Source organism: Protopterus annectens, chromosome 3.part0 (genome assembly GCF_019279795.1).
Source record: "Protopterus annectens isolate FY-2018-M chromosome 3.part0, PAN1.0, whole genome shotgun sequence".
In the NCBI taxonomy this organism is placed as follows: domain Eukaryota; kingdom Metazoa; phylum Chordata; order Ceratodontiformes; family Protopteridae; genus Protopterus; species Protopterus annectens.
The window spans coordinates 194,616,135-194,634,277 of record NC_056731.1 but is presented as its reverse complement, the minus strand read 5'-3'; the positions used below and the strand labels follow the sequence as shown (position 1 = coordinate 194,634,277).

General features: G+C 40.0%; 1 protein-coding gene across 10 annotated transcripts in view; it reads right to left on the bottom strand.

Moving 5' to 3' along the window:
* Positions 1-18,143, bottom strand: part of DIP2C (disco interacting protein 2 homolog C) — a 2,757,794-nt gene that overhangs the window by 1,756,511 nt on the left and 983,140 nt on the right. For 7 of the 10 annotated variants that reach the window (XM_044064688.1, XM_044064689.1, XM_044064690.1 and 4 more), the window contains exons 3-4: positions 13,163-13,225; positions 12,484-12,594 (exon numbers count right to left, since the gene is read on the bottom strand). In XM_044064688.1, coding sequence (XP_043920623.1) covers positions 12,484-12,594; positions 13,163-13,225 — 174 coding nt within the window. The remainder of the gene's footprint in view (positions 1-12,483; positions 12,595-13,162; positions 13,226-18,143) is intronic. The other 3 variants (XM_044064691.1, XM_044064697.1, XM_044064696.1) reach the window with 1 other exon arrangement.

Sequence of the window (18,143 nt, the reverse complement as noted above, 5' to 3'; positions counted from 1 at the left end):
CTCATTCTCACAAAATAACAGAAAATGCATTTTTTTTTTTGAGAGTGTGGGTGCTGCAGGTTAGAAACCAACATCGAATTGCATCACAATGTGGAAGAAACCTATATTGAGTTAAGTGCAAGTTGCAGAACTAAATATCAAATGGTAGTATCCTGCACATACATTTATCCTGCGTATACATTTCGGACTCGCACTAGATAGCAAACAGGCTTCTTGATGTCCAGGCTCTGAGGTGCGAGTCCAAATATCAAACAACCACGAAGACTCTCTTAACAGGCCATGTCTACCTGCATGGAGATGTTTCCAGACCAAGAAGGAGAACACTTGTTCACAAATACCACTTCATATAAGACCATTAGTGAAGTTAAGCTAATATCTGATTTATCATTAACACCTCACATTTTAAGCAAGTCTATCTTTAGAGTGTTGCAAGGTCATCAAACAATCATTAACATTATGTATGCAAGCTCTGGCTTACCGCCTAATGACCAAAAGAATAATGCTTTGCACTGCTGATTCTGGCTGAATGGTGCTCTTTAGAGTATTTTTGCTCAACTTATAACTATGATTAACACCCTAAAAAGGGACATGTTGACTTCACCTCTTTCTAGAAGTTATTAAAGATACAAGATTCAGGGATGAGTTCACAATTTAAGCAAACAGGACAGCTGTATGTATTTCTACAACAACTGCATTTTTCAGCCAAACAAGTGTTACGTAGGGTTAATCTACAACAACCCAAGGTTAAAACTGAACAGCCAAGGGACATCAGTACTACTACTTCTATGTGAAAGGATATAACAAAGATAACCAAAAATAACGTCCTCTATTTACTGTACTGTGTTCTAAAAACTATTTGGAGATGGCACTTTGGAAAGTCCAATTAAAAGGAAAAGGCCCTTTAGATTCTCAAGGAAGCCACTCCCCAAAAAGTCTCTCAACATAAAATTTACCTTGTTCCCAACATATTAAGATAGAAAAGGAAGCAACTGCCCTAGTGCAGAGAACTTCTCATAAGTCTGGAACACTGCCAGACTCCAAGGCATAAAAAGATAAAGCTCCCAAATGACGTACATTTAAACAGTGGCTTAGAAGCAGGAGAAGCTGGTAGGTGAGAAATGCAGCACGTGTCTGATGCTAATTCACCCATGCAAATGGGAGAGTATTCCTAGTTCACTGCTCCTCCACCAGTAAGCAGAGTCTTACAGACAATTAAAAGATACTACAGCTAACGATCTGGGCTCTGCGTTACCAGGCAGGTGATGGTAACCTCTCATCATTATCAGTGTGAAGTATGCATATACAAATACACAGAGAAGGCACAGTAAACCTTTATGGTTATGCAAGTGTCCAGGTTAGACACCTAGAAGTACTTTCACTGCCAGAAACAGGCATAAAAACCCCACTTCTGTGGCTGCCTATATGAAGGCCCCTCTGGCTGACATTTGCCCCTGTGCTGTGGACTCCATAGTAGTGAGGGAAATGAGCTTAAAACTAATAGGAGGAGACTTGATTGTTATCAAGTACTGAGGGAAAAAGACCTTGAAAATAAAACAATAATAAATATGGGATATGAAAAGAAACATCTGTAATGATTTTGAAACACAGTTTCGGCTAAAATATACCTGCACTGATGCCAATACTAGACTAACCATAACTAAGCATTTCTGACTGAACTGCATGTCCATGAGAAACATCCCTTATATTACGACAGTGGTCGACAGACACAATGGAAGTTATATGTTATATCTACGATAGGATTGCATTTTATGCACATTTTAGGTTGCTTTTTTAGATTTATTATCCTTTTCACAATGCACTCTGACTGGATCTTTTAATTTTATCCTATCTACATTCTATCTTACCATTATTTTACGAAATTTTTCATGTACTTACTTGGTATATAAAATATTGTTGACTAAGTCTATTGCATTGTCTGCTCTTTGAGCTCAGGTCGCTGCAGAAAAGGGTCAACCGACCAGTCCACTTACTTGGTGAACAAATAGTAAATAAAAAAACAATGAGGCAGGTACTGCATATCCCTCAAGTTAGCTAAACCATGTAAAAGGGCATCTGCTTAAACAATCCTCCAGACAGGAAATAACCAAGCTCTCTTTATCCTATCACCAAACCTCAGTATCAAATGATTACTTAACTTTCTGCAAGCATGAGGAGAAGAGAACAAAACAGAATGTTAATGCATTTTTGATGCTGAAAAAACATACAAGACCAGAGTGGAACTTCTTGCTACAGGGCCTTGAGGAAGATGGATTCTCCCATCAATACTATATAGAATGCCTGTCTTTAAAATGGTAAAAAAGTATTAAGCTGTCAAACAGATTTATTCTGTTGCAAGATGCCCTACAACTCCCTCCAAGAAGTGATCCATCCTAACAGATTATGAGGGAGAATTCCTAGCATACAGACAGACAAGGAATACAAACTCTTCCTTTGTTTACAATACTTTGAAATATCTAGTAGGCCTCAACAGTTCACTTGTTCCCTCTAGGACTTGATGGAAAATTTTAGCAAAGTATTTTTTAAACACTTTTATTAATTTATCACTTAATACAGAGGCACACATACAACAACAGAAAAAAGAAAACAAACAACAGTAACATTTTTCCATTTATACAGATCACACATTATATGTTTTTTTCTAACAACTGTCTTTCAGTCCAACATTACATAAAATCACTCAATTCCTGCCTTCCCTTGAGCCTCATTCCTCCTCCTGAACTTTATCTGGCATGTATTGTTCCCACTAATACATTTGTTTCTCTGTAAATTTGCTTCTTCCCTTTTCTAACTGCTGTTTCTAGTTCCATTCCCAGAATGCCCAATGGGTTCAGCTGGTGGAGACGACCGGTGGGCTTCAGGAATTTCCCAGTCCATTTCCATCCCGACTGAAGGTACTGGAAGGAGGCCACGGCCATGGGAGGGGAGCAACTCATGGTCAGTTTTGGGTGGGCAGGGGGATGTGTGGGGAGATGGGGAAAAAAATCATGTCTTGTATACATTTAGTCTTAACTGAACAATTATATTTTATAAGTGTATGAGTCAATTTTCTTCAGGCTGTTTAACATATCATCTTTAAAATTATTCATACCTTCTTGGAATGGCATTGTGTTTTCTGGTGGCGAGTCTGGAGTGCCACACTCCTCTGCTTTAGGATGGTTATAACGAAGGAATGACTACTTTGAGTTTTCAGAATCTCCAGTACACCTGCTTGCCTGAAGTTATGTCTGGTAGGATCTCTTTTCTGCTGGTTTGCACTGACAGATTTCTTGCTGAAAAATTTATATTTTCCCCTTACAGCAAAACACAGAACTGTTTTACGATGCATTGTAAAGAGTATCTTCACTTAACTTGGCTGTGCTTGCAACTTCGCTTTATGAATTTTGGATTTGGTAGTAAGCGGTTTTGAATTTGGCAAAATGGCATGTACTATTCTGCACATCAGGAGTTGCACTGAGGACCCGAACATTGGAAGTAGTTCTGTACATAGATAGTCTCAGAAATGGATTATTTTTTCAGCAGTGTCTTGCAAAGCAGTAGCTTAGCAGTTTATGTTCCCTTTTTGGTTGCAATGGACTTGTGACACACAGGAAACTCCATATGGTTGAAATGTTTGAAAGTTTTTAGAGTTCCATTGTGGATCACTATCCAATACTTTTTTTCATGTATTGCTTTTATGTTTAACATGACACGGGCTGCAGAAGAAATAGTGGTATTCTAATATTCCAGGGGTAGAAAAACTGCTACAGTACAACAGCAAGGTATTTTTCATTGTTCCACATGACGTGATCAAAGCAATAAAATTTAAATTTAAGCACTTTTAAGCATAAAGTACATTTATATCATTGTCCTCAGAAGTTCTAGACATGGAGTGGACTAAGGGTAGATAACACTGACTATGACCGTTTGCAACACTGTAGTAACCTCTGTGGGTCTATGTCCCCAGAATCAACAACGCACAAGGTACTTTCGAAAATGTGCAAAAAGTAGAACATTTTTTTTTTAAACTTCATAGCGCATGCAGTACTTGGTACTGTCCAACAAATGCAGCTTGTTACAATGTGCTTTTACATTTAATCAGTATTATTGGAACATGTGGGGGGTATAGTGTGTGATAGTAAAAGTACTTCTTTTTGCAAATTTATTTACTGACAATCTTCCAGATCTTCCAGCTACACAAGAAAGTGACTTCCACGATCTGTGATTTCCCTGGGATTATCCAAACACCCAAAACAGAATTTTCTGTACACAGATGATTGTCTACATTTCAGACTGCAAACACTGTTCCTTTCTATACCTGATGTTCTGCAGATGGTCCAAAACATTTCACTGTAATTCTAGGATAAGAGAAACAGTTACAGGATTGCACAGATACACTGAAGAAATAACCAGGAAATGCTCCTGGGCACTGCTCTACCCAGGTTAGAAAAAATAAATAAAATAAAATAAATAAATGAACGAATGCAGTAAACATTGTGCTTGCAGTGGCTTTCTGATGTTAGTTTTCTAAATGGATACTCTGTAACTGCTGCATTTCATCAGACAGAAAGTGAAAGCACAATCAAATTCTACTTGTTAATTCTGCTAGCACTTACAAGCCTATAACTCTGCAATGTATGTATACAGTGAGTACTTACTCCACCTACTCAGGTCTGTGTTACGTTACTGCAGCATGCTTTGTGAGGATATAGACACTTCAGTAAGGATTTATGTCACTAGATTAAATCAAAGTGGTGTGGACTGACTGAAATGAACTAGATCACTCAACAATGCGTTTTTCAATGTGAAAAAACAGTTTCATTGAACTTCTGTTCAAACATCTAAAAATGCATCCCCCTCAACACACAGCACTGCTCCACACCTTAAGTTAAATATACTACCTTCACAACTGCGCACTAGTGTGGAAAGCCTGTACCACTGCATACAACGGATGTTGCAATCCTAAATCTTCTCCAGTGGAAGAGCAGCAATTCAGTAAGAGCTAACCCATAACTAACATTTATCAAAGTACATTACAGTTAAACTGAATGACAACTTCACACGAAAATCTAGAAAACAGCAGCATTTGTAGAAACTATCATTTGATTTAATGGACTGATAGAAAGGCTTCATACTAATGCTGATAACGATATGCTCCCTTCGGAAAGGCAGCAACTAACCAGATCATTCTCATCATGGGAATGACCCGAAGCACAGCATGATAGAAACATATCAAAAATCTTAGCTTGGCTTTATACTTTTATGGCGCATTATACCTGCCTGCTACAAAACCCAAGGCAAAAGTCCAGCTTGTGGGAAAACAATCCACATCAACCTCTACTCATGGTGGTAATGGAAAGTAACAACAAGGGTGATCTTGTGATCCTTGTCTGGATCTACCCCTTACCTTGTTATCCTATACTCCTGGGAAGCAGCTTACATAATTATAGCATCTTGGGAAGAGTATTATTACTGACATTTGGTTACTGCAGAGACTATACTTCACTTGACAGACACACAATGAATGGCAACAATGTTTTCAAAGGTAATTAAAAATACAGAAGAAATGGGAAAGTTTTCTTGTATGCATTTGTTTTGCTTGGAATTGTGCAAACATTTAATTTTGTATCATAGTTTTTGAATTTATTATTATTTTGTACGGTACATTTGAGTGCAGTATGGAATTTGAGGGGGAACGTATGTCAAATGGTAGTATTTCTGTTACTCATGTAAGTGTTCAGTCCTGTTGTTACTGCAACAAAGGTGCTTATGACATATTCTTGTCTATTTGTGTTTCATACAGTAGCATAAACTTAAGTTAGCTTGTTTGGGTCTTTCGGCTTTTCCCGGTTAGGGGTCGCCACAGCGGAACTCCAGTCTGCTAATGATTGGCAGTTGATTTTTACATACCGGCTTGCCAGGCATGACGCACAAAGCATAAACTTATGTTAGTACTTCACTTAAATTTTCAGGTGTAATGTTTTCTAATTCTATATCTGCATGTCCACCTCGTGGTACAGTAGCATTCGAAAGACATGCGTGAATGGGCGTCCCTTCGTTGAAGGTTGGGTGTCGAGCTGGCACCGTAAAAATCTACTGCCAATCATTAGCGGATCGGAGTTCTGCTGTGGCGAACCCTAACCGGGAAAAGCCAAAAGAAAAAAACAACTGCTTCTCTTTTTGCCAGTTTTCAAATACGTTTATAGCCCATGCGCCTTAAGGGGAAAAGAAATGAAGACATAACAGAACACTATAAGCCACTAACTGAAGAAATAACACAATTAAGAAACAGCAAAGCTTAATTACCATACAGCACATGGACTCATGACAAAAGTGTGTTTAACATACAGCTACATTTCAAAAGACAAGGAAATGGTGTAAGGTACCTCACCCAAAAAGTTTCATCTTGAAAATACAAGACAGCATAGAGTACATAACAATAAACTTCAATGAGCACACAAAAAACATATAGAATGCTATGACAATACCAGACAACCACTTAAGAGGATTCTTGTTTACCATCCCTATAGACCCTTTACAGCCCTTACAAAGCTTCAAAAGATATCTTTAAAAACTTCTACCAAATGCAACAGCACTGTTTTTATACCCAAAGAGACAATCACAACACATACGTCAATAAATGACTTCAAAGGGGAAAGACATCATCAGGAACATACACAAAGTGCTGCAAATGTAGAAAAACGAGCATTCTTGTAAGCAACAAATACAGCTCCCTGCAAAAAAATGAAACTCAACAACACAGAAAAAACAAACAATGAAGACATGTCAAACAGACATGGAAAAAAAAAATAAACTATGCAACAGTAAACATCTACACTACAGAAAACCATCAAAGCAAGTAAGTACAAAGCTTTATTTCCATGTCTTAACAACTGCTCATAAAATAAACATATACCTAAATCAACATAACCAAAATATTTTATTACAGGTACTGCCCTAAGAATAACACAAGCTAAAAATGCCCCCCCCACCACCACAACAGTGAGGCATACATGGTCACTGTGGCCATAGGAGGGGGAAGAATGAAGGGTCTGCCAAAATGAAAGTCGTATGTAAGGATTCACCATTACTGATGACGTCTGCAAATCGGAGTGAGCCTGACTGGGGCTGACAACGGATGGCACCAAATAGACCATTATACTGTTAAGGTCCACTGGAGAACTCGAATAAAGAACCTGGCTAGGGGGACTAGAAGAATGGCAGCTGACATGGATCCTAGGACCATGAGGATCAGTCAAGCTGGTGGAGTTGGGGTGTTTAGTAAAAGTTGAACCTGCTGTCTTCAAGGATCTTCTTCAGTGGAAAGTTAAGGCTGCTATCTGTGTGATTGTGTTCAACTGCATCCCTTTGAATTCAATATCCCGTACAATAGTCATTGTGGATTTTATCATGTTCACTGTGATTACTAGGTGATGGAACAGGTGCAGCATAATCAAAACAGGGTGAAGTAGTTGATGCCTTGTGGGTGCTGTTAGGAGCCAATCGTCCAGGTAAGGAAACACCTAGAGAATCCTTGCAGATGGAAGTTAGCCACAACCACTGCCATGCATTTGGTGAACACCCGGGGGGCAGTGATGAGGCCAAAGGGCAGTGCTCTGAACTGGTAATGATTGGCCCCCAGCCTGAAGTGCACATATCTCCTGGAGCACCTGTCTATTTTGACATGGAGATCTACAAAGCACATCCAGTCATCCTTGCACTGAAGCAGCAGAAAGGACTGTACCATAATCATGCGGAACTTCGACTTCTTTACAAATAAATTCAGACTGCTCAGATCCAAGGTGAGTCGAAGGTCCCCTGTCTTCTTTGGCACCAAAAAGAAGCATGAGTAAGTTCTCATCCTAGTTGTTCAGCTGGGACCTGCTGGATGACTCTTTTGTCTAAATGTTTTTGAATTTCTAGAAGGACACTTTCCCTCTAACTGGGTGGCACATCAGGGAGATACTTCTTGGAACTGAGAGGAGGAAGGAAAAGGGAATATAGTAACCTATATTTATTACCCAGGTGTCATTTGTTATGTTTGTCCAGGCTTCTGGGTGTAACGAGTGTCTGCTCCCAACTGCCTCCAGAGTAGGACAGTCGGGCAGTGCTTCAGGAGCACTGAAAGGGCCTGTCAGAGAAAGGGTCCCTGAAGCCCTGTGGACCACCTCTCCCTCTGGGGCGCCATCTACTACTGAATCCTCTCCCTCTGGCTTTAGAAGAGGATTAATTTTGCAAATCAGGAAAAGGCCCTTAGGACTTACAGAACCACATCTTCTTCCCACTCTGTTGGTTCCTAGAGAAGGTCTGTTGGGGGGAAGAAAACTTGATCCCAGTGCCAGATAAGGTCATAGCATCCTGTTCACTATGAGCAAGAGTCTCTTTTACTGACAGTCCCAAACAAGGAGGAGCCGTCAAAAGGGGGCATTAATGAATGACACTTTAAATGTCTTTGAGGCCTATACCTGAACCAGCAGCTCATGAGGTATATTCTGCAGCACAGAAAATGAACTTTAGCGAGAATTTAATGATGGAGGCCACAGCGGTCAGCTGGGTGAAACCTTTTTAATGTCTTCCTCCGACAGCAACTGCATCAGACAGGTAGAAATTTCCTTAATCAGATCTCTCTGAAGGCACATGAAGTGTGCCAGGTAATTCAATGCTCTTAGCGTAAAAGTGGCTGAGGCATACACGTGCTTCCCATGCCTGTCCAAAGCCTGAGACTCCTTGTTCAGGAGGTGAACAGTGAAGTTTTGTTTGGAGAGCTTCTTCTTGGTGGCTGTCAACACCACACTGGCATCAACCACAACACATTTTCTCTAAAAGGGGTGATCCTTACGAGGACTAAGATACTTGACCTCATGTTTGGGAATTGGCTCCATGGTGTCAGGCTCCTTCCAAGCCCGGCAGCAGGTTCAACCAGGATGTAGATGGTCCTGTCTCAAATGCTTATAGAGACTCTGACCCCTCTGAGGAAAAGGGTTGGGAGGACCAGCCACCCTTTTATTTCAGGATTTCTGAAGTATCCCTGAAGGAAATATCATCAGGTAGAGATAGGGGGACCCTTCCCCTTCATCAAAATCAGTGTCCTCAGTCAATGACTCCAAAGGGGAGTCCAGCTGCTTCATCTTGCACCGGCTCTTCCAAGGAACCTCCACAGGGTACTCGGGGGGGGGGGGGCCCTTGCTGAGGGGTAGGCTGGAGGCTCTCTGGGAGGGGCTGACCATGGATTGGATGGATGGCAGCAAAGCCCTGATCTGCTGGGGACTGGGTAGTAACTGGCAGAAGAGGGACCTTGTCTCAAGTTGGAGAGAGTGCCCAATCTGCCACCTGGAATGCCAACAATGCTAAGAGAACCTGCCCCCACCCCAGGAGCCAAAGCGGCCAAGGGAGAAAATGAGGTCATCCCGTTTCCAAAACCTCCAGAAGGCACTAGCCCTGAGCTGTCAAAGGCAGAGGCCTCCAAGGGAAGGGACAGCTCCAAAAAGGTCAAAGCCAACACCATCCCCAAGGACCTGGCATCAACATCTCAGATCCGGGACCTACTCCGTTGTGATGGAATCGAGGCAGAGTCGGTCAGGGACACTGAGTCAATGAAAGATATATTCCATGCTCCAAAGCTGATCCACTGCGGCTCTGAAGACGAGGATCAGATCGGGGGAGGAGGAGGCTGCGGTATCTGGGTCGCAGTAATCGCAGATCCACCATGGGTCAGAGAAGGCAAGATCCTTGGCTGGATCTGGGCTTTGAGAAAACTCCTCATCATTGGATTCATATTGGAGTGTGACAGCTGAGAGGATCTACTGGAAACAGATGAATGGGTCGACCTAACTGGCAACATTCTGGGCCATACAGTCTGGACAGATGAGAAAGACTTACTCCATCACAGAGTATGGCTCCAGGACCTCTGATCCAGGTGAGTCTGACACACAGTCCAGTCGGGAGAAGAGCTGTGGATCCGTATTATCTCCACCGGCTCTGACTGACTGCTTGGACCCAAGGACTGAGGATCCAGCAGAGAGGTTTGGCTTGGTAGATGATGGCTCCACTGGATCTGAGTGCCCTCTTGGATCTGGAGAGAAGTGACAACAGCAGAGATCCAAGGCTGATGGCTCCACAGTTTCCTGCACTTCTCAGGAGCAGAAACCATTGTCCTCAGAGTAACAGAGGGGGCATGCTTCTTCGGGACAGGGGGCTGGGCTCCAGAAGTTGGGAAAAGACCTCTCAAGATAAGTTTATCTCATGGGTTAGTGAGGGCTTGAGGACTGAAGGCTGAGCAGACCTCGCACAGCACCTTCAAGAACCCCAGACCTAGGCAATAAATGCACCTCTTGTGGGCATCCGATTCAAGAATCTTATGCTCACAAGAGGCATACCTCGAAGCCAGAGGGTTTTGTCAGGCTTGTCAGATATGCTAGAGTGATTACACATACAAACATGCACAACTCACATAAGCACACTATAAGCTATGCACTACTAACTACAACTAAAAGACACAGGGAAATTATTTTTGTTTTTGTACATAGAGAAAGAGAAAGTGGGAAATAGAAGGGACAGATGAAGGTGGGAAAGGACCCTAACACCAGCGAAAACTCAAAAAGACAGGGAAAAAATACCTCAACTGGGAGAGAAGGTTAATGCTACAGATACAAACAGGCTATAGATTAGCTATGACAGAAAAAAAAAACTAATACATTTACAGAAACAAAGGAAAATTTTCACTTAGCTGAAAAGAGGCTCAGAATGTCTGTGCTGGAAGGGGGCAAGCCAGACCTGAGGGTTTGAAGAGGAGTGAGGCACTATGGGAGAGGGAGGAGTTTGAGGCTCGGATCATATTTCTGGAAGAAATGGCAGCATCGGATCCGAAGACGGATCCGAAGACCCATTCGTGATGCATAATGACATGGACAACATCAGATGTAAAGACAGATGAAGAAAGAAATGGAACCTCAATACAACAAAAAATATTTCTCAAGCATACATAAATAAATGAAAACAGAAACATGTTTATTCCTGACTATTTATATATACAAAATTTTACTTAATAAAAAACATATAACATTTAAATAAAAGCAAAATTTAAATAAAACCCGCAGAACTATTTTTTCTCTAAAAACTGAAGTAGAACAACATGCACAAAAAATAAATAAACCCATAACCAAGACTGGCCTTTGGTCAACTGGTGCCCTAGGCAAAACAGCTCCACAGCTCTCCACCACCAGCACTCGGTGCCCCTATCCAGGTCTACCTGCAACATGCAGATTACTGGAAAAGTGCCCCTGCTAGGAGCAGCACCCTAGAGGCAGCTGCCTAGTTGGCCTATGCCTTAGGCCGTCCATGCCCATAACTACAACAAACAACTCAACATAACACAAAAACAACACAACTGTATAATAGCAATAACCCATGGTTGAGTGTAGGTAGTGCTTGGTTTATTCACACTCAGCCAGGGTTAGAGCTAAAACATAAATTGGAGGAGTGGAGCATTATGTGAACTGTGTAACTGAGGGTGGTGCAGAGCTTCTTGCACGAGACTCGTGGAACTACATTTTCCAGGAAAGAAATGTCAGGTCTGCAAAAATAACTGGGTCAAGGGGTAGCAAAGTCAGTTTTCCTATCATAAATCTGAAGTATGAAACAGGAAAAGGCACATGCAGAAGTAACCTTAAATGAAGTATTCCCTTTTAGAAAGTCTTCAGTTTATGGTCAGTTGAAATCTGAAGAATCAGTAGAATACCTGTAATGACTGCCATGTAATTACTGAATAGTAAAGATGCACAATAAAAAAACAAGAAAGCAAAAAAAAAAAAAGTAATGGTGTGTGAGACAGAAGAATAGTTAAAATCAATTATTATAGGTGGTGAGAGGTAGGGAAGAGGATGAGAAAAGAGCCCCTTATGAATGTCGCAAACTGGCAAACCAAGATGACACTACAGAAGGAAATGGCTAAGAAAAGTGGTGAAAAAAGAAATGCTTCAAAAGTACTTTTTTATTAATACCTTAACCAGGTAATCCCGCTAGGCAATAAGTGTCTCTTTTCAAGAATAACACAGGAGTACTGTATGACTACATCTCGTGGTCATTAAAGCAGTACAAAGAGAGAGACATAGAATTAACCAGGAGTACTGCATGATCCTATAAGCAATTCAAAAGCCTTAATCCTCCATGCCCTACCACAAGACAACAACACTGGCACACAGACAAAACCTTCCACTTACTTGTGCTTCCTCCTAAATCCAAGTTCACTGGAATCGATGAATGCTAAGGTCAATGGGGCATGGCATATCTTAAGTTAGTTAAGTTTAAATAACAAAAGGCATTTCTTAAGCAATGAACAAAAGAACAATAATCCATTCTAAAAGGATTCAGTTTCACAGGTTAAATCCAAAGTACTTACTTTAATCAAACTACTGCTTTATCCTCAGTGAAGGAACTAAAATACAGTTTATTTCAAGCACTAACAAAAGCCAACTGATGTTTATTTACCTGATCTATAGCGTTCATCTCGTGAACCCGATGATCTCCTACGATGGTATCTGGCAGAGGAAGAAGGGGTAACAGGTGTTCGACGTTCTTGGGACAAAGACTGCTCCACTCCTATAAGCAGTTAAAACAAATTAAATTTATTTAACTTCATCTACTTTTAATCCATGCATACAGTAAATGAATGTAGAAGTCATGCAATGTTAAAATGACATGTACATCAATCACAAGGCACAACCGAGCACAACAATCACCATTCACAAGAATGTTCATTTTACTGTGCTGACAATGTATCACAGCTACATTCACTGCTGCTTCACCTTTAGTTTTGCCAAAGGACCCGTACTTCAAACGAAGATATACAAAAATTAGCCATCACAATCTCCAAGATCCCCAGCAACAGGATCAAGCAATAGCCAATCAAATTTAATATAGAACCTGCACAAGCTGAAGAATCTTGCTTTACTACATAGATTGTATGCAATGGCATAAGCTACTGTACTCAAATATACTTAACTTGGCAATGCACAGCAAGAATGCAGAGTTTGTATGAGCTGATTTCACTAATGAAATTATGAAAAAAATGCAAGTGGAAAAAGTGAATCACCACCCAACACTATAACAAGTCATGAAACAGTTCTGCAGGCCACCCTGGAGTATAAGCCTTACTTTCTGCACTTACCATTCATTTTACCAGGCCTGCAGTTTTTGTGGGTTCTTGGGTGATGGCTCAGCCTGGATCTCTCTACGATTCAGAGAAACAAGCAAAATCACTTTCTAAATTTGTGTTAAACTCTAAAACAAGAAAGACTGACTACAATTTGTAAGTTATACAAATAATTAGTAATCATGAAGTCAAAGTGAGTTAAAAGATGCACTATTTTTTCTCATAAAGACAAAAATCAACTATAATTAATAACTTTACTGCCTGTCAAACATTTTTTTAAACTGCCTTCTACAGCATATCTTACATTTTACTCTGGTTTTCTTATCTAATCCACAATGCTACATCTAAGAAGAATTAGACATTAAAGGAAAACAATTCAAAACAGTGATAAAACAAAATTGGCATAGGAAAAATACATTTCAATGACCACAATGCAAAAATATTCTGCAAAAATTCCCATTTTCTTACTGCTACTTTACCAGAAGTTTGCATGCAACACAAAACAAAGCCATCAGTGAAACATTTTAAAGGATGTTATACATAGCCTGACTTCTTTAGCAAATCAGTTGTGTGTAATGCCACCTAAAGTTTAAAGCAAATCTCATTAGCAGTCAACCATCAAAAAAACATATTTTCCTAGACTAATTTTTGCAGCACAGTTTTAAAATAAAAAAATAAATAATAATAAAAACACAGAAAATAATTAGATATTTTGATGTGTTGTGAAGAAAAAGAAATTACATACTTACTGTGATTCATTTTAATACCTTAACAATTCAGTCACACAGCTAATTTTGGGACTAGGACTGCTATTTCAGAAGGAGCCAGTCTCCCGAAATTGGGGACAGTACCATCTAAGTGGTGGTGCTGCAGTAGCGTTGTCGCCTCACAATAAGACGTTGTCCTGTTTGATTCTCAGCTAAAGCGTCTTCTGTGTGAAGACATGCGTGAATGGACGTACCTTCATTGAAGGTTGTGCGTCTCAGCTGGCAACTCGGCACGTAAAAATCTACTGCCAATCATTAGCGGACTGGAGTTCCGCTGTGGCGACCCCTAACCGGGAAAAGCCGAAAGACACAACAACTATCTAAAGTCGGTGATGTGCTAAATCAGATTATGCAATGCTCCTTATTAACTCATCATTTTGTGCACATTGCTGAAATAATGTATAAAATAACCTACAAAGAAAAACATCTACAATTGAAGTACAAAGTTGAATTCATGGCAACGAATTTCTTCTTTACGTGAACGTGTGCAGTCTTAATGCAGAGGGTCACTACTTGGTAGAGGCAGAAGGGTGTAGTATCAGAAGCGTAGTCAAAATTTTTGAAATATTCACCAACTTATAAATTACAGCCCCCTCCAAGTGTATTTCCCCACTTGTTACATCTGGATGGTGAGTAAGCAAGGAGATACTAAGGATGAATGGCCACCCTCCAAGAGGTCTTTAACTCTAAGAGGAAAAGCATATGACGTTGTATACAACTTCCTGTATGTAGACCAGTATCATTGAATGTCATGCAAGACACTTTCTTTTTAGTTACAAAACTAGCTACACATATACACATTTTGTGAGGAAGCATCCATTATGTTACCCTGATCATTTTAAATAACTTTAACTATATACTGAATAACTCATCGGGTGTTTACAAAACATATTAAACATTCAAGAGATGATGCAGCATTTCAAATAGTCCATGTATCTTCCTAATTTTTTCAATGGTCTTCTTCACCTAGGCCTCTTAAATGGGCCTTTCAGCCTGAGCATCTGATGCTTCCTTTTGAGAGCAGTACTCAATATACCACAGTTTTTCTTTAGGATATGTAGTAGTCGTCCCCACACATTTAGAAAAAGATGAGTGAAAAGAGGGACCTCCCTCCGCTAATATAAGCTTCCATCCCACTGTTTTAGTGCAGGGTTACAAAAATTGTGGTATCTAGTCTACTAGTTAATCTCTCTATGCTGTGAGGCAGCTTTAAGTCGATGACGACTCCAGCGTATCTGAGTACTAAAGCATTTGATCCTACCCCTGACCCCTCCCCCCAGCTGAAAGGTGAATGTCACTACCAGATACTCTGTGAATTTAAACAATGATGGCAAATCCACCGTCTCCCTTTGGAGTACCCTCCAAATGCTGCTCTTTAAATACTTCAAGCTTTAAAGCCTTCTTACATTAATTAGGCAAAAAAAAAAAAAAAATACCCACATCCAGTGCTCCTTCTATTTATTTATTTATTCATTTATTTTTTGCACAGTGTAAGCAAGAATTTGTGTGACAAAGGAGTGACCAAGATGATGTTTTACAGCTATACATCAGTATAATGTATTAAATTAAATGTAAAAAATGATCACCATACAGGCAGTTGTACAAAACAGACTGCATACACAAGCAGAAAAAAACACTGCACAACCAATCGTAGCACTTGAAAATATGCATACAATTTCATGACCAAAGAATATTTTGGACAAACATTCTATGCAAACTGTCCACACAAGAACTACACACTGAAACACACTGAATTACTTGCATTGTCTCACCATCATAGGTTCAAAGATTAGCACTAGACTAACTGCCCTTGTGGGTCATTTTAAGCCTAGCCAATTACCCCACGTGAGAATCAACCCCGCACCTTTTGTTTGTAAAGTAAAGGCCTTTACCATTAGTCCAACTTAACCATACCTATATGTGTTTTCATTTAGCAAGTCAACTAAATCATAACACTAGAACAGACTGCCATACTGAAATCAACTGTAATTACTTTTACTACTGTAGCCCTACTTTCATAATGCTGCTCTTTATCTAAATATACTAACACAACCATGCAGAAAAGAATAAAACAACACATACTTGTAATCACCGTTTTTCGCAGTGAAAGACTGCACAATACATATATCCAGCCACACAGGAGGAATGATGCCATAATGACTGCTATTTAGCCATTTCAGCTACTACAAAGGCCAAACACGATCAGAGCAGCATTCAACTGGCTATGTATGTGGGCATCTGTCATACAAATGAAAGCACTTGACTCCTTGTGCAACTGCCCCCCCCAACTCTGTAATAGCCTACTCAAGAGTATACACAGTTAAAAGATGGAATAACACAAATCAGTAAATGCAAGAGGAACCCCCTTTTTTTGGTGGTGGGAGGTCCAACCTACAGGAAACATATTTCTTAAGTTGGAAATTCGGACCCCTAAAATGTAACCACTCTGACTCATGGTTAAAAGGAAAAGGGCATACTTAACACTACCTGAAATGTTGAATTTTTTCAAAGGTGAAATTTGTGAGAAAGGACTCTGGTCTTTAAGCTTAATTATGAATAAGTACTACTATCATCATATTGGCCCCTCCTTATTTGTAAGCAAGTTACAAAGAAAACTGCCCTTGAAAGTGTTAATACTTTGGGAAAAACAATAAGTACAATTAACTTGTTAATGTGTAAAACAATGTAGAGCTGACGAGAGGCAGCAGCACTTGTGATTAAGAGTACTTTGTGCACTATATTAACACGCATGAACCTACTTACAATACACAGAACTGAAAAATAAGTTTACATATAGGCCTGTAAACAATACTAAACAAGGTGTGTTGAACCAAAAAATGCTTCAAAGTACAACTAAGCATTTACTGACAGTACAGTACACTCAACCTTTCCAGTAATGCTGATACAAATGACCTGAAACAGCCATCTTCAGAGATTCGGGCATATTGGTGGCTAAGCTATTCTATGGTTTGGATCCCCAAAAGTCTTCATCAATGTTTTCATAATTATACAGTAAATATTAATGAAAGTACATCTTCTGAGGCTGGCCCATGTGTGTGTACACAACAGACAAGGAAGAGTGATGACTACAGATAAAGATAATTTTGACTACTTTGTCAGATGTTATCCTATATAACATATAAGCTCCAAAGTAAATTTAAAGACTGGAATCTTTCCAACCCTCATGGGGACAGTGTCATGGCTGTACCATTCATTCTTGACCACTCAACATGGGCATATGGAAGTGTGCACTCACATGAGTAAAGCATTTGGGGTCTACCTTTTTTGACCTCTGGTCCACCCTAGGAAGGACATACCTTGCATTCAGCCGGAACATTTCTCTCATACTCTTTTTTGCAGCAACTTAGTGAAGGAAATACTCAAAATGGGGTTCAGTCAGCTTTACAACACACCGTACTGCCAGCATTTTATTTTCTAGGTTTAAAGTCGGCAAAAATTTGAAAGAGACTTGATGTTTTTCAATTCTTTGAAGAGTAAACTAATTGAACAAGGTGACAGTCTGATCACTAGCTTGTGATGGAGTAGCTTCCAAGAGTGCAAGACAAAAAATACATCTCCTTTTCAATCACCTCCCACCTGACTAAAGAACTGGAACTGAAACACTAAAGATAAGTATGACTGGTGAACTCCTACAAAGTCTCCTTTAAATTAAAATATCCTTGGGTAAAGTAGTGTACATAAAAATTCCTCAAACATCTGTGGACTTACACTGCCTGTGATGTGACTGCAGAGAAGTGCTGTCTTGGAGGTCACGGTCAGTAACCACAGTGTTGACAATTACCCTTGGAAATTCAATGCTGTGGCAACAGCAATGAAAAACTGAGAGGGTAGTGATATCCAATGATAAACAGCATACCAAGACATTTCTATCTGCAGGGATAAGAAATGCTTGTTTCAGGGTTGTCTTAACTGGTTGTTCACAGGGCTTTCCTTCAATACCAAGAACAAAACCCTTTTGATCATCAATGATTTCCTTCTACTAGACAGTTTTTTGCAGTCTTTAGCCTTACCTTGCCTAGTTACAGTGAAGTGGTACCTTAACAACTGGTCACAAAGAATGTCCACCATTCAGCCATTTAGTTTCAAAAACTTGTTTTCATACTTGCCCTACCACATTCACAGTAGTAAGCTTCTTAACCATGCCTTCTCATTACTTTATGACCTTTTTGTAACCCAATTCCTTTAAAGTAGAGGCATAAAGCCCTAAC